This window comes from Lytechinus variegatus, chromosome 2, assembly GCF_018143015.1.
Source record: "Lytechinus variegatus isolate NC3 chromosome 2, Lvar_3.0, whole genome shotgun sequence".
Lineage (NCBI taxonomy): Eukaryota > Metazoa > Echinodermata > Echinoidea > Temnopleuroida > Toxopneustidae > Lytechinus > Lytechinus variegatus.
Window position 1 is genome coordinate 6,365,792 of NC_054741.1, and position 20,122 is coordinate 6,385,913.

Genomic DNA, 20,122 nt, shown 5'->3' on the forward strand with positions numbered 1-20,122 from the left:
ATCATCAATTTGCCTCCCCCCCGTTCGAATATCAGTTCGGCCCCCAGTTCGAACATCAATTTGGCATTCCTTCGAACTCAATGTGCCTTCCCTAGTTCGAATATCATTTCGCACCCCTAGCTCGAGTATCAATTTTGCGCCCCCTAGTTTGAACATCAATTCGGCGTCCCCTAGTTGAGTATCAATTTGGCGCCCCCCTACCTCGAACATCGATTCGGCCCCCCTCCCTAGTTCGAGTATCAATTTGGCGCCCCCACTTCGAACATCATTTCGGCGCCCTCCTAGTTCGAATATCAATTCGGCGCCCCTACATGTAGGTCCAACATCAATTTGACGCCCATAGTTGAATATTAATTTGGCGCCCCTACATGTAGGTCGATCATCAATTCGCCCCCCCCCCCGTTCGAACATAAATTCGCCCCCCCCCCCCCAGTTCGAACATCATTTTGGCATCCCTTCGAACTCGATTTGCCTTCCCTATTTCGAATATCATCCCCCCTAGCTCGAGTTCCAATTTTGCGCCCCCCTAGTTCGAATATCGATTCGGCGCCCCTACATGTAGGGCCAACATCAATTTGGCGCCCCTAGTTCGAATATCAATTCGGCGCCCCTACATGTAGGTCGATCATCATTTCGCCCCCCGTTCTAACTTCAGTTCGGCCCCCAGTTCGAACATCATTTTGGCATCCCTTCGAACTCAATTTGCCTTCCCTAGTTCGAAAATAATCCCCCTCCTTTTCCCCTCTTCCTCTCTCTTTTCACCCTCTTTCTCTTTTTTTTCTCCCTCCCCTCCCTTTTCTTCTCTTCCTTCCCTCTCTTCCTCTTTTTTCTCTTTCTTTCCCCTCTTCTTTTCCCCTTTTTTCTTCTTTTCTTTCCCCTCTTCTTTTTCTTTTTTTTCTTTCCCCTCTCCTTTTTTTCTTTCCTCCCTCTTCCTCTCTTTCCTTTTCTTTCCCCTCTCCCTCTTTCCCCCCTCTTCCCCTCCCTTTTCTTCTCTTCCTTTCCCCTTTTCTTCTCTTCCTTTCCCCTTTTCTTCCCCCTTCTCTCTCCTTTTTCCTCTTCTTTCTTCCCTCTTCCTCTCTTTCCTTTTTTCTCCTTTTCCTCTCTCTTCCCCCCTCTTCCTCTTTTTCTTCTCCCGCCCCTCCCTTTTTCTTCTCTTCCTTCCCCCTCTTCCTATTTTTTCTTTTTCTTTCCCCTCTTTTTTTTCTTTTTTCTTTCCCTTCTTCTTTTCTTTCCCCTCTCTTTTTTCTTCTCTTCTTTCCTCCCTCTCCCTTTCTTTTCTTCTCTTCCTCCTTTTCTTTCCTCTTTTTCCTCTCTCTTTTTCTTCTCTTCCTTTCCCTCTCTCTCTCTCTTTTTTTTAGCCGAAGGGGGGGGGCCAAGGCCCCCTCGGCCCCCCTATGGATCCGCGCCTGCGTCAGGGATCAGTTGGCGATCGGCCCCTAACATTTAAGTTGATAACCCATTTTTTTTTTTACTTATCATTTTTTTCCCTGTGTCCATCAGAAAATTTCAGGTGGGCCCCAAATTTTTTGGCTTCCGCCGCCAATGGTGACTAGTCAGGAGGGCAGTCTGCCCCCCCCGTAGGTATACGCTAATGCTTGTGGGCATATTCTTTAATCTCTGTGGAAGCGGGACAATACTCGGCCAGTACCTCATAAGTAATTTGTTTCTGAGGACATTGTTCAAATAAATAACTTTAAACTATAGCAATATATCGTTTTTTATGTTCCATACCTTTACAATTTAAACATTTTAGGAGACTATTAAAAGCATTAATTAACATATAATTTTGAAATTATATGTGTGAGATTTTATACAGAATTTTCATGCTGCGCATCATCTTTGAATATTTTTTTTTTAATTATTATTCAAATTCTTTCCTTTCTAACTCTTCTAATCATTGTCATGTATCTCCACCAGGAAGTATTACTCAGGGTTAACAAGAATGGCGGTATTTTTTTCTCTCATTTTGGGGTTTTCCTTTTCCGTGTTTTGAAGTTTCATATTGTACTATGCAAGTGCATGGTCGTGTCCTATATAGTCTTTATTCCTGATAATCAAAAATCCCTGGTCATACAACCATCTGCTTTCTTCATTCTCATGATTGATATGACTATACTACGATGAAAAATCAACGGTGTTATCCTTACGTGCTCGATCTGTTAATAAATATGTATTTCTTTTTAATATTCTTTTGAAGTTCTATGGGAAAGTTGTGACTAGTAGTTTCGGTCGCTTAATAATTGTATGCAAATGAGTTGACTGCATGCACCCATGCACTCACTCCACTCACTAATTTTTACATGATATATGATTTATTTTCTCCTCATTGTCATGTGGAATAAAAATAAGAAGAAGAAAACTTGGTGGTGGGAGAAAAAAAATACTCTAAGGAAATTAAAGGAAGACATATTCAATCAATAGCTGGCAAGGAATTGAGAATAACATGCATGTAGACTATACATGTAACTTAAAACTTTTAGAAAAGTAGTGATGCTAGATGCATTTTAGAAATGTAGTGATGATAGATGCATTATAGGCGATGGAAGCCCCACACCTCAAATCTAGGGGGGGGACGGGACCCCCGCCCCCCCTAGATTTGAGGTGTGGGGATCGATGGCCGGTCCCCCTAAGTTTTTTGTTGATAACCTTTTTTTTGGCTTGTCACATTTTTCCAGTGTCCATCCAAAAATTTTAGGTGGACCCCCCCCCCCATTCCGCCGCCAATGATTTATACCTTTATCCTGGCCTTCATGCGCTTTACACAGAGCCCGTATGGCCATGGACCGTGACCGTATCATAAACGGCGCGCTGGCGATCTTTGCATTCGTTATACCGGTAATTGATTGCGGTCGCTATGTGTATTGTGCATGTGCGCGTTTCGTTTCTAGGATGGCTGTGAAATATTACGTCGAATTGCCAAAGGCCGTAGACAATTAAGGATTATTTTCACAATTCACCGAGTATTCTCATGCAGGCTGAGCCTCCCGGTTGGCGTCCTTAGTTAAGCTGGTATGTCTCTACATGTTACCCGATGAAGAAGTTAAATGTTTGGTTTTATGATCGTTTTTATTTGGAGTGAAACTAATTAATGTTCTTCTCTATTTAACGTTGAACACAGTCATGACAGTGGTGCATGACATCACATTTAAGGTGGACATTTCCCATTACCAGTGCGTGCGATTTCTTCTGCACGCAAGTAAATGGTTCATTGCCCTGTGTGTGTTTGTATTGTAATTTGGTTTTGGGGCATATTTGCACCAGTCAAATTAAACTTAAGTGGATTTCACTTTAATTTCACAAAAGATTTAAGTAGGCCTAGAGCTTAACATGGCCAAGGTGTGACATGTTAAGGTTTTAACTGCAATATTTTTTGTTCTAAAATCTAAAATTTCTTTTTACAAAATGAATATTACGGTACGGTAGCCAATTAAATTGTCTTGTCTTGTCTTGGGTTATTTCGGCATATGCAGACTTGCTGTACTCCGCCAACTTTACTGATGTGTGTGAGATCACCAAGTAAGCAGGTCACTTGCTAGACAGGAATAACCGTTGTTGTTGTTTCTGGGGATTTATTCAACAATTTCTACATTTTACTGTAGGGCCTAATCCCCATTCACCGACGGTAAAGTGTCTGTGTGGGCTCGCATTTTTTATAACACCCACACTTTTGTCAATTCAGAGTCCAACTTTGGTGTAATATACTAATATTACACATCGAAGTTACACTCTAAGGATATATCGTATAAACTACAAACTGAAAATATTTAATTATTCAAAATTAAAATATTTAGGGGGCCTAATTATTCAAAATTAACGATATAGATGAAAATGCATGGAAATTATACTTTACCGATGTTTAATTGGGTAGAACACAGCAAAAACGATCCAAATGGCAGCCAAACTATGAAATATTCACAAACGAACGGAGAGGGCTTCAACAATTTACGAATGTGATATCGATATTGCAATTCACCAGCACACCTACAAGGCAATATATGAATACAATAATATGATACGATACACTACACGAAGACAAACGATACTAGTTATAATCGCAATATATCGAGACATTTATTAAGTTAATAACGATAATGACGTCATTCAAGATGGCAACTTGCAAGAAAAACCGTCAGGTCAGGTGAAAATGTCTTAAATGACAGGTTTCTCAATCATCCAGTGGATTTTTTTTCAATAACTCCGGTCCAAGGTATGCAATTACTTAAGTTATTTATATTTCCCTGATGATGGAAACCATGAAACTGTAAATTTCGCTCAAAAAAACAGTTTTAAATCGCGATCTATAAAACGCTAGTTCACTATACGTTGTCTGTAGCCACGGGCCCCTAAGCTCTTCAGTCTATGTATGGTGAGTGGAGCCAATGTAGTTCAGCAGAACAACCAAAATACAGAGACTGAAGCTTTTGGTCTAGTTACTCGGTTTTTGAGTGAGTTTGGATTTGAAAGAGTCCAATGAGGATGAGGTTATCAATGTTGTGTTGAGAAAAATGTCATGAAAAGACGAAAGAGACTTGCCCGACGTTTATGCCGCCATCTTGTTTTCTATTGTTCTTCACCCACGATACGGACACTATCAGAATTTTTATGACAAACATACAGGATCAGGTTCTCCTATCATTCGCCGTCATGTTTGTATGGTACGAACGTGATTGGCTGGTGCATTCGTATGCTCAAAATGGGGGCGATCGATCGAAAAAGAACAGAGCTACTAGGTCTCACGCATTATGCATGAGACTCAAGCATTTTTTATTCTTGTTCATCCCCTCAAATTTCTATCTCACGCAACTTGTTCATCCCCTCAAATCTCTGTCTCATGCAATCTTGAGTCCAATGAGGTTATCAATGTTGTGTCGATGTTTAACTCGTTCCAATCTTTGGTAGTTCGAGGGAAGAAGCTGTATTTATGAGCGTCCCTTTTGACTAGCTGATGCTGGAACTTGATACTATTTCCTCTAGTCTGCCGGGTAGTTTGCTGGATGAAGTTTTTGGGGTTGATGGCAACAAGACCTTTGATTATTTGGAACCTTAGGCTCAGTCTACTGTATTTCCGTCTGTCTTCCAATGAGTCCCATTCTAAGGCCCGTAACATGGTAGTGACACTTCTGGTTCATCTGTAGTTCCCCGTACAGAAACGAGCTGCCTTTCTCTGAATTGCTTCTATCTTCTGGGTATCCTTCTTGTAATGGGGATCCCATGCAGGGGAGGCGTATTCCAGGATTGGTCTCACCAACGTTTGGTAGGAAAGTTGTTTTATTTCCTTGGGAGCAGACCAAAAATTCCTTCTCAGGAAACCGAGTACTCTGGAAGCTTTGGAGCAGACTTTGTTGATCTGGGCGTCCCAGCGCATCCTGTTATCCATTTCAACACCAAGGTAAGAGCATGTAGACACTTGTAGTTTTTGGCCACAGAAGGTGTAATCTCTTTCTGTAGGAATCTGTACTGCCTTGGATGGTATTTTCATGATGACACATTTGGCTGGATTGAAGGACATGGCCCATTTATTCTGCCACTCTTCTAGTTTTGACAGATCGTCTTGGAGGATTTGAAAGTCATTATAATTTGTGCCAGAAGTGTAAATGACACAATCATCGGCAAACAGCCTTGTCGTTGACAGGAGGCCATCAGGTAGATCATTGATGTACATAAGAAATCTAGTGGGCCGGTTACTGTGCCCTGGGGCAATCCTGAGAGCACTGACAACTCCTCGGAGGGAGATCCAATGACCAAGACTGTTTGGGAGCGTCCTGTGAGGAATTGTCTTTCCCACTTTAGGAGCGATCCAATCATGCCATATGATTGGAGTTTTCTCAGTAGTCGTTCGTGTGGGACCTTATCGAACACTTTGGCAAAATCTAGGAAAGCTACATGTACAGACTTTCCTTTCTCGAGAGCATTTGTTATGTCATGGATAGTAAGTACTAATTGGGTGGTAGCAGAACGTTGGCAATCTTTGTTAAATATATTTGTCTATTCTTAATTGCATTGTTCATTTCCAAATTCCATCTCATTAATTCATAAAATCTTGAAATGTATCCCATGTAAATAGATGTTTCACGGCCGAGATCCACGAGATTAGACCACCCCTGCCCTAGCCAGGAGGCTTCTAGATAGTAAAAATCATTTATTAACGTAAGGTTACTCTCAACGAAGCCAAGTCTTCCTCTCTATTCATTTGTGTTTACCACCAAAAAACCTGAAACTTTCGCCCCCAAGATTTCTACAACTTCATTTCCGACATTTCTACATTGTGCCTATGGATTTTATTTTATAAACAAGAATTCAAAAAAAAAATGAGAAAAATGTCATGAAAAGACGGAAGAGACTTGCCCGATGTTTATGCCGCCATCTTGTTTTCTATTGTTCTTCACCCACGATACGGACATTATCAGAATTTTTATGACAAACATACAGGATCAAGTTCTCCTATCATTCGCCGTCATGTTTGTATGGTACGAACGTGATTGGCTGGTGCATTCGTACGCTCAAAATGGGGGCGATCAATCAAAAAAGAACAGAGCTACTAAGTCTCACGCATTATGCATGAGACTCAAGCATTTTGGATTCTTGTTCATCCCCTCAAATCTCTCTCACACGCAACTTGTTCATCCCCTCAAATCTCTGTCTCATGCAATCTTGAAATGATTCAACACAGGTACGCTTGCTATGTTTGTCACGACTACCGAACTACAAGCAGCATTTCTGCTATGCTTCGACAACTACAGTGGCAAACCCTTCAAGAGCGTAGGGCCCAAGCCAAGACTCTACTAATGTATCGCATCATTAATAATCTTGTAGATGTCCAGCAACAACTGAAACACTCATCATTTAAATCCCGAGGTCATTCTCAAAAACTCATGATTCCATTTGCAAATACGGAATGTTACAAAAATTCCTACTTTCCTGCCACTGCCAGGTTATGGAATTCCCTACCTCAGAACGTCGTAGACAGCACCTCAGCAAATTTATTCAAGAGGTGCAACATGTCAGACTATGTTAGTCTGCATTTGTATGTAAATATGTAAATATTATATATATATGTTTGCTTTTTTACCACAACTTCAACGGTGGATTCTCAGCAGTCAGCATTCAAATCAACAATACAGTACGACAATACACCACAGGTGGTACAGTATGTACTTATATAGGAAGAAGAACTATCACAGCCTATCCCCATATACATTGTACACAATGTCTGTGATCTCACTCAGATTCATAGAAAATTTCACGCATAGCTGGTCTTTGAACTTGGCATCTCTGGAAGAACCTGATCCTGAATGTACCTTTACACATTCTATGACTAATTAGAATAGGCCTACTTGCTCATACATGTACTTTTGGAGGATATATTAAAACTGTTTCAAAAAGATTAAGTGAAGAAAACATTTTTTTTAATCCAATGTGGGGTGGGAAGTGAGGCATGCTTGCACTGTTGAGAAAATCAAGGTCTATGGCCTTGGGGAAGTTATCCAGCTCAAAATGAGGGATCAACTGCTGCCAAAGAATCATAGACTATAATTTGAAGGGGGTTCACAACAGAAATTAAGCATATTCTCATAAAACGGTACGCATCACATACATGAACTCTTTGATAAGCAGCTCCCTCATCCCTGTTTTTTTTTCTCTCTGATAGCTGACATCTGTAGTTCCCTAAAACCTGTATTTTACACAATGTAGCCAATTCTTTATACCCCCATTTCGAGGTGAGGTACACCACACCCCCACCCTACCCACTGCTGGCATATATGAGATCTATGAAAAGTCCTGCCTTTAGCAAATGACAGCCCATTTTTTTTTCTAGTTACATTGTAGACCTATATGATGTTATATTTCTTATTATATAACTCCATTGCAGCTAAAACAATTACATGATAAAGGTGAGAATATCAACCCAGCAGTGAGCAGCCTTTGAGCATCTTTACACCACCATGGGTTGTGGATCCTCCCAGAGCCTGCCCCTGGCACAGAACTACGAGGTCTCCTCTGTCTGGGATGCTGTATCAAGGACAGTGGAAGCCAAACGTTCCGGAGCTGACAAACTCATCGTCAGGCGATCGGGATGGAAGACAATACGCATCTTTGTTTCCTCGACCTTCAGGGACTTTCATGCAGAGAGAGAACTCTTCATCAAAGAGGTATAGTGTGTAGAAAAACATATATGTCATTGAGATATTGTATGTGTACCCCCCCCCCTTTGTTGGTGGTGTAAACCTATTGAGTGTGTCTTAAATACAAGTATATGTCCTGCCTTTAATAGAGTCATCCTTGTACATGTATTGTAGTTGCATATAGAAATTTTTTTCAATTTTTTCTTCAAAAGTTACATGCGCAAATCTGGTGATCTGTAAATGAAAAATTCAGTCATGTCGTACAATCACTACTTCCTTGGTATTCATTAAAATATCAAAAGAATTATAGAATACTGGAACTTTTGTCAGTATGTCAGTGGTGGAAGTAGGAAACATGTGAACATACATGTATCACTAATAAGCTCATAATCTCCTTTTTAACATCTAGATAATTCAAAGGATGAAATTACCTTTTTAGATGCATAAATGGGCCATAAACAATTTAGATAGTGTACTGCTTTGCACATGTTTGGTAAAAGTTGAATCCGCAAAAACCTCTTAATTTATTTAAAATATGTATAAAAAAACACTCTTTTTGATTTTTTTTTTGTAATCACAGGTATTTCCTGAGCTGAGGATATGGTGTGAGAAGAGAAGGCTCTACCTTGTAGATTGTGATTTGAGATGGGTATGTATGGTACTCTTAAAAAAAAGGTTTTCTTAAGTGTCAAATGATTTTCAAATTAATTAGTTTTTTTTCATTTTTATCTTTTTTTAATATTTGTGTGCACTTTGCTTTATTTCAATTCATTCCTTAAAGATAAATGTCAGTTGTGGTAATGGGATTCAAAATGAGTTTTTGAAGAGTCCAATAAAATAACCACCCAAGTATCTGTATGCACAAGTAAAGAAAAATGCCCAAGGATTATGTAATATATGGAGTATTTATTGAGAAAATAGCCAAATAAGCATGGCATTTGAGGCTGATGTTCGGTCTTCTTTTCAATAAATAATAGTTCAGTATCCCACAGTATGCTATATTTTTTGGAAATTTCCAGTGTGATTGTTTTAATTCAATAAGTTTTTTACATAAGTTTTATGTCAAGATTTCACAGAGTTCAGTTTATGTACATGTAACTGTACCATATTCAGATTTTTGATGATATACAAACCATTATTTATTTCAAAAACTCTCATGAAGTCATTATTTGTTGCAAGTAGCTTAAAGGTCCTGTCACCTACCTACGTATGAATCCTTGATGCTTTATGATGACAATTTTCTTTCTCTCTCTCCCTTTCCATAGGGTGTCCCTAAAGATACCACATCAGAAGAAACTCTACGGACCTGCCTTAGTGAAATCGACCGCTGCTACCAAGATAACATCATGCCTTTCTTTCTTAATCTCACAAGGTATTTGTTATGTTGCTTACTTTTCGTCACACCTTGTACAAGTTTGTTAGCTAGATTCCATGTAGATGTGTGGTGTTATAATGTTTTTATGAAGCATATCTTTGTGTGTAGTTCTGTACGTGTCTTTAACTTTCTTATAATAAATATAGTTTGGTTCTTGATTTTTTCATAAGAAGATAAGTACTCCATTACTCTCTTTCGAAATTTTATTGTAATCTTTTCAAATGTATTTAGTATTCTCCTTTTCTTCTGAATAAAAATAGGATGATGTAACAAATGATAAAAATTTCAGTGTTTCACAAAATATTTTATAGCACATTATCCACATTACATAATTTAACATGTAAGGAAGGATATTTTTCATGATAGTGCTTTATGTACATGTACAGAGTCAATGATAGTCAATGAAAACTTTAAAATAAAGTCTACTCTGACATCAAATTTACATGTAATCTGTTTAAACAGAAAAAAAGGAGGGGCTTCATTCATTATCACCACAATTTCAGTTTGGTTTTCATGAATAGACAACTGAAATATTAACTTGAACTGAGATTTATCCAGTCAGTCTCTTTCATTGCCTTCATTGATGTGTATATGTACATGTACATATGTAGGTCTACTTTCTAATTTACTCCTTTACAATGACAGTGTGTGTTTTGTATTTTCTTTTGTCTTTTTGTCTCTTCCTCTGTCTTCTCTCTTCTCTCTTCTTATTCGATTTTTCAGTCCTGAACAGTTAACGAAGCTGATCCCCTACTTATCTCAGATTCCTGATGATTCTGGGTACGAATTCACTTCTAAATCATTGCGTTACTTCATCTTTAAGCAATAAAGTTATAGCACTATGTAACTTTTGGGCAATTGCATAAAATAGGCGACAATATACCCTATACATGTATGTCTAACCCCTATTTTTTCTCCATTTTGATTTCACTTCATGAAGTGCTCTGGCCGTGATAATTTGAGAGCATTTTAACCTATTATAACCAGAAAATTTGGGAAAATTATTTTAGGAAGGTCACCCATGTATGGGGTTAGGCGTATATGCTTTTTATGGAATTGCCCATCTTTTCATTTATGCATGCACCCTCTTTAGTCCTTTTCATCTGCATCACTCATCATTGTTTCGATTCATATTTCTCAACTATATGTTTTAATATAAAGTGGAAATAAATGCATAAGCATGCGTTTGATTCCATTTCTTTTTTCAAAAATAGAAAATGCATGCAATATTGATTAGTTTGTTTAAAGGCCAAGTCCACCCCAGAAAAATTTTGATTTGAATCAATAGAGAAAAATCAGACAAGCACAATGCTGAAAATTTCATCAAAATCGGATGTAAGATAAGAAAGTTATGACATTTCAAAGTTTCGCTTATTTTCAACAAAATAGTCATATGACCGAGCCAGTTACATCCAAATGAGAGAGTCGATGATGTCACTCACTCACTATTTCTTTTGTTTTTTATTGTTTGAATTATACAATATTTCAATTTTTACGAATTTGACGATTAGGACCTCCTTGCCTGAAGCACAAAATGTTAAAATAATGGAATTCCATGTGTTCAGGGAGGAATGAAACTTCATTTCACATGACAATGATGAGAAAATAAAAATATTTCATATTTCATATAATAAATTACAAAAGAAATAGTGAGTGAGTGATTTCATCAACTCTCTCATGTGGATGTAACTGGCTCGTTCATATAACTATTTTGTTGAAAATAAGCGAAACTTTAAAATGCCATAACTTTCTTATTTTACATCCGATTTTGATGAAATTTTCAGTGTTATGCTTGTTGAATTTTTCTCTTTTTATTCAAATCAAGTTTTTGTTGGGGTGGACTTGTCCTTTAACAATAAGGATGTGTTGTTACCCTGTATTGACCTAATTTGGTCTGTATCTATAGACCTCCATGCATCATATTGAATTCATTGTTTAGAAGAGTCATTGGTTGCATTTTTGTGATTATCAGTAATTAGTCAAGGCCTACCCCATGTTCAAATTTTTATGGTCACCAATCTTCACCAGAATCTGCTCAGAGTGACTGTTTCTTTTCCCTAAAAATCAAGCCAGTCATCAAGTTGGTCATTCTTACGCTGACTAGGTTAGTAGGAGTTTAAACACAAAAAAATAAATTGGCATTCTAGAAGAATACTTACTACATTGCAATTACTTTCTGAAGGCAAGATTAAGAAAAGTGTTTAAGCACAAGCATAGGGTTATGACCATTATGTATAGGAAATACACCAATGGCTAAGGCCTGATCTTTTGCTTTGCTAGCGATTAATTGCAAGCTACTGTATATGCATCTGACCTATTGTGTGGGTAGTGCTGTTAAACCTTAATCAATCATTCAATATATTTTGATTTTCATCAGTAATAATTAATGTAAAAAACATCCTTTCAAAAACTTGGTTTAAAACAAACAAGCTCTGCAAGACCAACTCTACCCAAGTTTGGTGTAAATGGGTTCATTAGTAGTCTATGAAAGTTGTGATTAAACCTGGTTGTAGATTTTTACCCTATTGATAAGTTTTAAATCTTATTTGTTTTATGCTCTGATATATCAGAATGCTTATCAGAGCATCATGTAAATGCATACTGCTGCTGCTACTGTGTACTTGACTGTATTCATAGGCTATTCCATGTATTACAGACATTTACACACTTTTGCTCTTGAAAAGGCCACCCTGTTTTTATTTGGATCTCATATGATTCATTCAGTCATGCACCATTACACCTTTGATTATAAATCATGAAAGGTTCAGTCCATTTCAATACAGCATGTGGTATGTATGGAACATTATGTTTTATTATGGACATTACTTACATGTCAAATTAGTGTCATATATGGATCCATGTCAACGTCATCAGGGGTGGTGGGGGGGTCCAAGAAAACTACCCCCATTGTGTATTTAATCTGACGGCAATGAAACATAAAAATAGATAAGCTTTAGCTTTGTCAAACATTGCAGGCCTTTATACCATTGAATTAAAAAAAAAAGCATTTGACATTGGTACAGTGTATTTCTTGTCCAAAGCTCCCATTTAATGTGAGTATGCATGATCTTATGATACTTCGGACCAGAGCTACATGTAGTAGAGCAGGCTTGTAAATAGTTATTGTACATAGATCTATATGTATTTATACCCAGTGTTATTGGTTGAATTGGTTGCAGTCTGTCAAAGCTATAGGGTTGAAGGGTTTCTCAAATTGCAAAATTAATTGTGAGTCTGCTACATAACATATAGTAACATAATGGTATGCCAGCTTAAAATACCTTAACCAAGAGTATGCCAACATGTTAATATATGTTGTATAGATCATCTTCTGCTTTTTCCTAACATTGCCATGGCAGCTCGAGCTAAAGGGCTCCACGTAATAATAATTACAACGTGCCTCGGAATAGAATATTTCTAGATAGATAGCACTGTATAAATGCCTATTATTATTATTATGGTTCTAAAAGATGACTTATTTTCAGGCCATGATTTACATGTATATGTGTGTAGAATAGTAAATACAGGAAATTTCCAAAAAAATGGTTATTGGTAAAAGATAAAGTTTAAAGACACTGAAAAGAAACCAAATAATGGTTGCTGAGACTAGCTTGCATACATGTACATCTCTACTCAAACCTACTCCTTCTGCCTGACATCCACTGCAGGTTTGGGTGGGTCTCAGATTTTATTTCCTCACTTAATCCTCCTCAGTCAATGATCATGGATTACTTCAACTTGATTCAAATGATTTGTTTTTTTCAGAAAGAGAAAAGAAAGGTTATTATTCATTGGAAAATGTAGAACAATATATAAAAAAGTAACTATACAACTCTGTATACTCGGGACATTTTTTTTAAGCACCTTGTAAATTTTGGGCTGCTTTTTTTCTCAACGTAATCTCACTTGCATACTTTTATTGCAAATATTTCCATTTATCAAAGACAAAAGTGATGTAGAATGCAGCATAGCACCTTGAGAGCTTCATTCCTGAATTAAGCAGTTTTGGATCTTTCTTCTAAGATTTACATCCGAATTCCAATTTTCTGCATGAAAACAATTGATTAGACCAATTTCTAGATTACTTTGTGGGGGATGTATTGTGCAGAGTTTCAGTGCGCTGACAAGGATAACAACCAAGATGGGGGGGGGGGGGGGGGTGGGGGGACTATATAGGATTAACCAACTAAGATCAATTTTCTGAACCTGATTTATATTTATTATTGAATGCTTGCCTGCCTGCATGAGATGATTAGAAACAGTAACATATAGTCTTAAGCCCCTTTCACAACTGATGGTGTGACTGCCTACAACCATTGCGATTCTGTGCAACATATATTGTGACCAAATGATAGCAAACCATCACATAAGCATTTGTGAAAGCCCTATAGGGAGAACGATTGTATTTCTTTATACATATACAATACAATAAAAGCGGCCACCTGTCTATAGTGAAAACTTGTATGTTGTGGCCACCAAGCATGTCTCCCATTTCAAATGATTATGTGTTTAATATACAACCTATAAAGGCTACCCGTCTGTAGTGGGCATTTTTACCTTTTCTCTTTGATGGCCTCAATAGGCAGGTTTGACTGTTTATCATTTATCCTTTTTTACAGACTTGATAGTGATTCTTTGTCTTGGAAAATATTGAATCTCACATGTCATGTCATTTTTTACTGGGATATACATATCATGCATGTTTGCCGTCCTACCCTATTCTTTATGATCGATGATGAATAAGCTGCAAAAATCAGTGCGATGTGAAATGTGGTGGCTAGACAGAGTTATTCTCTGTCATTCTACTTTCAAATTTATTGACGCAAACTGGTTCAATTTATTTTTGGTTGTTTCCCAAATACCTGTAGCATGTAGGGGAGTAGATGTTGAAATAGGATATGACATCACATTTGTGGTGAAAGTATTCAATCAGTGGGCTAACCAATTGTATTGAACCATTAGGTTTTGTGGTAAGGACTTATTAATATTGTTGTGTATAACTGTAACATATTGTAGAAATCATGTGATCACAATTTTAGTCTTACATTTTGCATCATTTGTTATGATTATACAAACCGAACATAGATATTTTTATGCAAAACATATATATTCTAATATTTGGCATGCATAGCATAGCATGTTTCCTGCATATAATTTTTCAGTTTGTAATTAGTCATCTAGAGCACAATAAACGTTACAATCTATCCAGATATCTAGTTTTTTTTCTAAGCAACAATATTACACTGTTACAGGTGTGCTTATCTTTATTGGTGATTTTCAGTGTAATTACTATGTAAGTATTTCAACTTAATTTTTCATAATATCACAAATTCAGGTTTATGTGAATGTACCAGGCCTACATGTAGTCCATTCATGAATTAAAGTAACCTTGATTTCAAAAGACCTTTTCTCATGAAATTTTTTGCTACAAATATGCACATGACTTCACTTAATAATAAACTTTGAATTGATGTATCTTGTTGTAGTGAGCGATGTGGGTGGATCCCAAATCAGATGGAGGTACCGGAGTCAGTGATGCAGGAATACAGATGGATTATGGGATTGTCAGTCACTGAGATGGAGATAATGCATGCAGCCTATAGGAAAACAAATCCTAACTGTGAGTAACACCTGGCAGACTGATAAGCACAAATTATCTAGTGTGGTTTAGAATCTGTTGTCTGAAAACAATAGGAATGTTACCAGGAACTTAAAATAATTGCAAATCTATTTACAATCCCTTAATCAATTATTATATTGCAATTACTTGCAAATTTCAATGATTTTTTATCTGCTTCTTGTAACAGGGTGGGTTAACTGATTTACTACGGATAAAATTGATCTGACAAATGTAAAATTGCAACAGAAACTTGCAATCAATACCCAATATTTTCATGCAGCATCCCCTGCGGTTTATACAGATCTTCTTGCATTAATTACATTTTATTATTTAGGGTGTACATTACTATAAGGAAGTGTCTAATAATGTATCACTGTGTGCTATTTTCTGTGGTTATAGCATTTATAACCTCATCATTTTGAGTAATTATTTAATTAATATGTTAATTAATAAGCCCACTGTTTATGTTGAATTATGAAATTTTCTTCTTTTCCAGAATACAAAATTTGATTATTCTTTTTACATTTTGCAGAGGAAACTGACAAATCAAAAATATTTTGTGTTTTCTCGAATGGATGAAAATTTATAGCTCTGTAAATGTTTTGGTTGTCTTGTTTATATTGGCAAAGTCTGCCATGTAAATCAAAACTGTTTCATTCAATCTGAATGCAGCTACAGATAGCAAGCTGTGATAACTAAGTGGCAGATAAAACATGGCCAAAATATTTCTAAAGCTGTAGTTTAAAACATTCTTTTATGTTCGCTTTTTCTTTTCCGACAGCCATATTCTTCATCAGAGAATCTTCATTTTTGGAATCACTCCCAGAGAAATTCAAGAAAGACTTTGTTGATGTCAACCCAATTGCTCCTGAGAAACTGAATATGCTTAAACAGATGCTGAGAGAGAGATTTGGGGTAAGAGTTGACCAGGTTCTTCACCAAAGATGAATTTGATTTGAATGGAAAAAGTACTATGACAGGGCCTTCAAATATAGAGATTAAAGCATATGTAACCATCACCATGTGTATTGTCAAGAAATAGCAAAGAATTACCATTTTATACTTAAATTTTTGGGGTTGATCATCATGTTTATTTGCGTATCAAATTCTTTAGGAGGCACATTTCAATCTACTTCATCTCCAGGATCAACTGGTTTTGTCGAAGAAAACCAAAATTCTGACAAAGTAAAACCTTCCTGTATTACATTCAAGCAAAATCTGCAGAAAATGTCAAATTTACAGTATTTGGAATTTTAAATTCAAAATAGTGATGGAACTGTATACAAACTGCTCGTTTTCATTTTTTGAAATGAAATCTATTATTCTGCAGTCTGTCAGGTGTAGACAGGGAGTTCCATCTGGGATACCTTCATTGTCTTGAAATTCGAAAGAAGACGGGTATCCGACCTATTAATTGAAATAAAAAAAGGTCCTCATCAGATGGGAAAGAATTTTTGTGACCATGCAGCCTTTATGACAATAATCAAATCATGATAGAATTGTGATGTAGTCGGCATTGGATAAGAAATCATAGGGCCATAGGGGTTTAACAAAATAAGGGCTTTGATGAATAAAGATGCTATTTGTTACTGCAAGAGGTCATATTATGATAGTGATATTAGTCTAATTATTTTAACGTTTAATGTTAATGTAAATTTGTTTTGTTTTTATAGACAAATCAGGTGCACTTCTATGAATGTCAGTATAATGGTATCGGTGATGATGGACAGGTTGAGCTTTGTGGAATGGAATCACTTAGAGATAAGGTGAGTAAGAGAAATTAGAATAGAATTTAATTAAATTCATTATTTGTCAGTGCAGATAAACAGATATTTGTAGTAATTGGTTCATCAGCATTTATAGTATAAAATCTACATCATACAGGTATATAAATCATCTGTTGTAAATCCAAATCTCATGGCATATCTTCAGACATGTCTCTTGTGTACATATGGTTGAATTTTTTTCCCCCTTTTTTATTTTTCAATGGAAATTATTACACACCATTGGACAACTAAATTTAACCCAAAATTAATCAAGCAAACCAGTTAGAATGAAAAATAACCACCCATTTGTGAATTTCATCTCCCATTGACTTTTTACACAAAGTATAAAAATGAGCCGTTTTCGGCATAATAGTGTCTCTAAAACGTCACATGGTGTCACGATGCTAAACATTTTTGTCACTGATTTAGTTTTAAAAGTTACTTGTGGGAGACTTTAAATCAAGAGTCATAAAATTTTGCAGCGTTATCTCTTCGTGCATTTCAAAAAGAGGGAAAGCATGGGGGGTATCATGGCCCCCATTCCTTTTAGGGTTACATTCCGACTGCGCAGTCGAAGGTCCATCCAGTTTCTTCATGTTTTAGTGGCGTCTAACTAAATATCCATCAGAAAATCCTCTAACAAATCTACTTGAACAATGTTGTGGCTGCCATAGGTGAATGAGGCATATTTTTATTATGCATACTTTGTGGCAGGTGTTTGAGTTCTTCACCGAGCGCATTTCTGAGCAGTATCCGCTGGACGATCGTCCATTGGACCCTTACCAGCAGGCCAAGGAGGCCCACGAGTCCTTCATGAAGAACAGGTGCGGTTGTGTTCTCGGAAGGACAGCCATTCTGGAGCAGATCAAGGACTATGTGGTGACAACGTCATCCAATGCACCCCTGCTTCTCCTCGGCGGCCCGGGTACCGGGAAGTCCTCTATCATGGCCAAGGTTGCTGAGGTGTCGGTGACCAAAGCAGCAACCAGAGAGATCCCAGGGTAGGCATCATGCAGGAGAAGTAGTGCTATCAATTCTTTTTTTTTGTCCTTGTGTAGGGACTGCTGATGCAATAATGACTGCTCTGTTCAAGCTGTTACAAGCTGTTAAAATATTTACCTGTATTGACTGATGGCAAAATTTGAAGCCTATACCCTGTTATCATCGTCATTCTGTAGCTTATTCAGTTATGTATCATGTCATTCTATAAGAATAAATAGTTGTAAGTAATGTAATATTTCATTATTTTATTATGTGTCTGTAATTATTCTCATGTAATTTTCTTTTTCATTTTGTATTTGTATGCGCTTTGAAACTTTTTGTAAAAAGTGCTATATATCAATTTGTTCTAATTGCCGTTTGGTGTACACTTGGCCTGATACCTACTGTATGTTGGCAAATTCTCATTTCGTCTAATGCCCATGTGGTCTAATTGTCATTCTACTAATTATTTTTACTTTGTTAAGCATTTGGTTCATAAACATTTAACCGTATAGACTAAGTGGTGTTAGACCAATTTGATATTAGATGAAATGTGCTTAGCCCAAAATATGAATAAAATGAAATGTTAAATAGACTTAGTGACATACAGACAAAAAGATTATTAGACCTATGTGTAGGAAAGTGGGATATGACCATCGTGGATGTGGGCCATATGGGCAGTGGTTGGGGCCCAAACATTATTTTAACCTTTTTGATTTTTTTTTCTTCTCAGGTCTCCAGATATTGGATGGCATGTGTTCTATCACTTTGTTGGAGCTGTCCCTGGATCACCCAACCTGGAAATGGCTCTCAAGAGATTACTAAGAGAGATAGGAGCAGTAAAGGTAAGGCTCATATTCTCAAAATAGGTTCCTTTCGTACCATGGTACAAAAACATGGACAATGCAGATTTCTCATATTATCACACTTCCATTAGGCGACCTTTGCCAAAAGCACCCACTTATAATTGGACTTTTCTAAGTGTACGCGATGAAATAAGTGCAGCATATTTTTAGATAATGGTATTGTACCATGGTACGATTGAAACCTCTCAAGAGTGCCTGCGGCACTATATGCGATCTGACTAAAACACTATGTGATCCGACTGCAACCCTTATTTTCAATAAACTGTACTTTGCTTTCCTCATGATAGTTAAAAGAATTGTCTTATTTTGGATTTCATGATAATAATCATATACTAAACTTGAAATTTTGATTCTCTGCAAGCCTTTTAGTTGATGTAAAGTCCAGATCAGCTTCAATCATAGCTAATGCTAAGATCGATATGACAGCACTACAAGTTTGAATTGATTTTGCTGTTATTCTTACAAGGATGCTGATAATTGTTTGGAATTTCAATATCATTCATATCACTATTTAGAACTTTGATCTTAATGGTTTTACAGGTTGGAATGTTCATATCAGTGTAATAGTACGATTTAAAAAAAAATGGCTTTCAAATGGGTTGCAAATGGATCGCATAGTGTTTGCCATTCATGATAAATTTCTGATCTCACAATGGCAGAATAATGAATTGAAAATGTACATTGCCAAAAGTTCATCTTATTCGTTTATACTTTCAGTTGATGTAAAGTAAAGGATGTACATCTTTAGTTGGGGTTATTCACCTTTCTCTGCAGGCATATAGAGATCCTGTTGATATTGTTGCACCTTGAGTTCATTGAGTGAACGTGATAGTAAATGTCTTGTAAACCCCCAAATTTTTATGACAAACTTGGATATAATGATTAACAAATATAAAAAATCAGATATTATTTAGAATTTAATGGGTCAAGGTCAAATGTCATTGATACTTTGTTTATTAGTTTGAAAATGCTTTATCACATTAGATAAAGCTTTTGAGATGATTTATATCACAAATAATATGACATGAATAACAATTTTCTCAGTCAAGGAGGTCATCAAACTCCGTATTTCATGATCAGTTGAATGTTTTTCCCCTCATTAGTGAAAATTTTTGTCATCTTAGTTTTAAAAACCAGCACTGCTACTGTATTGAATCGTGTAATGCAGGCGAGACTGCCGAGGCATTTCACTTGTTACAAAAAACGCCAATGAATTCCCTTTGAAGTTAGTTCTTTTTCTCTCTATATGATCCAGGAGAGTCAGATGCCCAAGGATTTAGAAGAGACTTGTCAGGTTACCTATGCAGCTTTATCTAATCCTAATACCAGACCTGTCATCATCATCATTGATGCCCTTAATCAGGTATGTTACATCATTCTTAAAGGACCAA

At 36.7% G+C, this 20,122-nt stretch overlaps 1 protein-coding gene across 2 annotated transcripts in view; it reads left to right on the plus strand.

The window, feature by feature from the left end:
- The first annotated feature begins 2,844 nt into the window (after positions 1 to 2,844).
- Positions 2,845 to 20,122, plus strand: part of LOC121407166 (telomerase protein component 1-like) — a 32,296-nt gene continuing 15,018 nt past the window's right edge. Inside the window, exons 1-11 of one of the 2 annotated variants that reach the window (XM_041598113.1) lie at positions 2,845 to 3,009; positions 7,871 to 8,150; positions 8,704 to 8,772; positions 9,389 to 9,495; positions 10,222 to 10,278; positions 14,985 to 15,118; positions 15,900 to 16,033; positions 16,792 to 16,884; positions 17,599 to 17,885; positions 18,599 to 18,710; positions 19,987 to 20,094. In XM_041598113.1, the coding sequence (XP_041454047.1) occupies positions 7,944 to 8,150; positions 8,704 to 8,772; positions 9,389 to 9,495; positions 10,222 to 10,278; positions 14,985 to 15,118; positions 15,900 to 16,033; positions 16,792 to 16,884; positions 17,599 to 17,885; positions 18,599 to 18,710; positions 19,987 to 20,094 (1,308 nt within the window). In that variant the 5' untranslated portion in view covers positions 2,845 to 3,009; positions 7,871 to 7,943. The remainder of the gene's footprint in view (positions 3,010 to 7,870; positions 8,151 to 8,703; positions 8,773 to 9,388; positions 9,496 to 10,221; positions 10,279 to 14,984; positions 15,119 to 15,899; positions 16,034 to 16,791; positions 16,885 to 17,598; positions 17,886 to 18,598; positions 18,711 to 19,986; positions 20,095 to 20,122) is intronic. The other variant, XM_041598114.1, reaches the window with a different exon arrangement.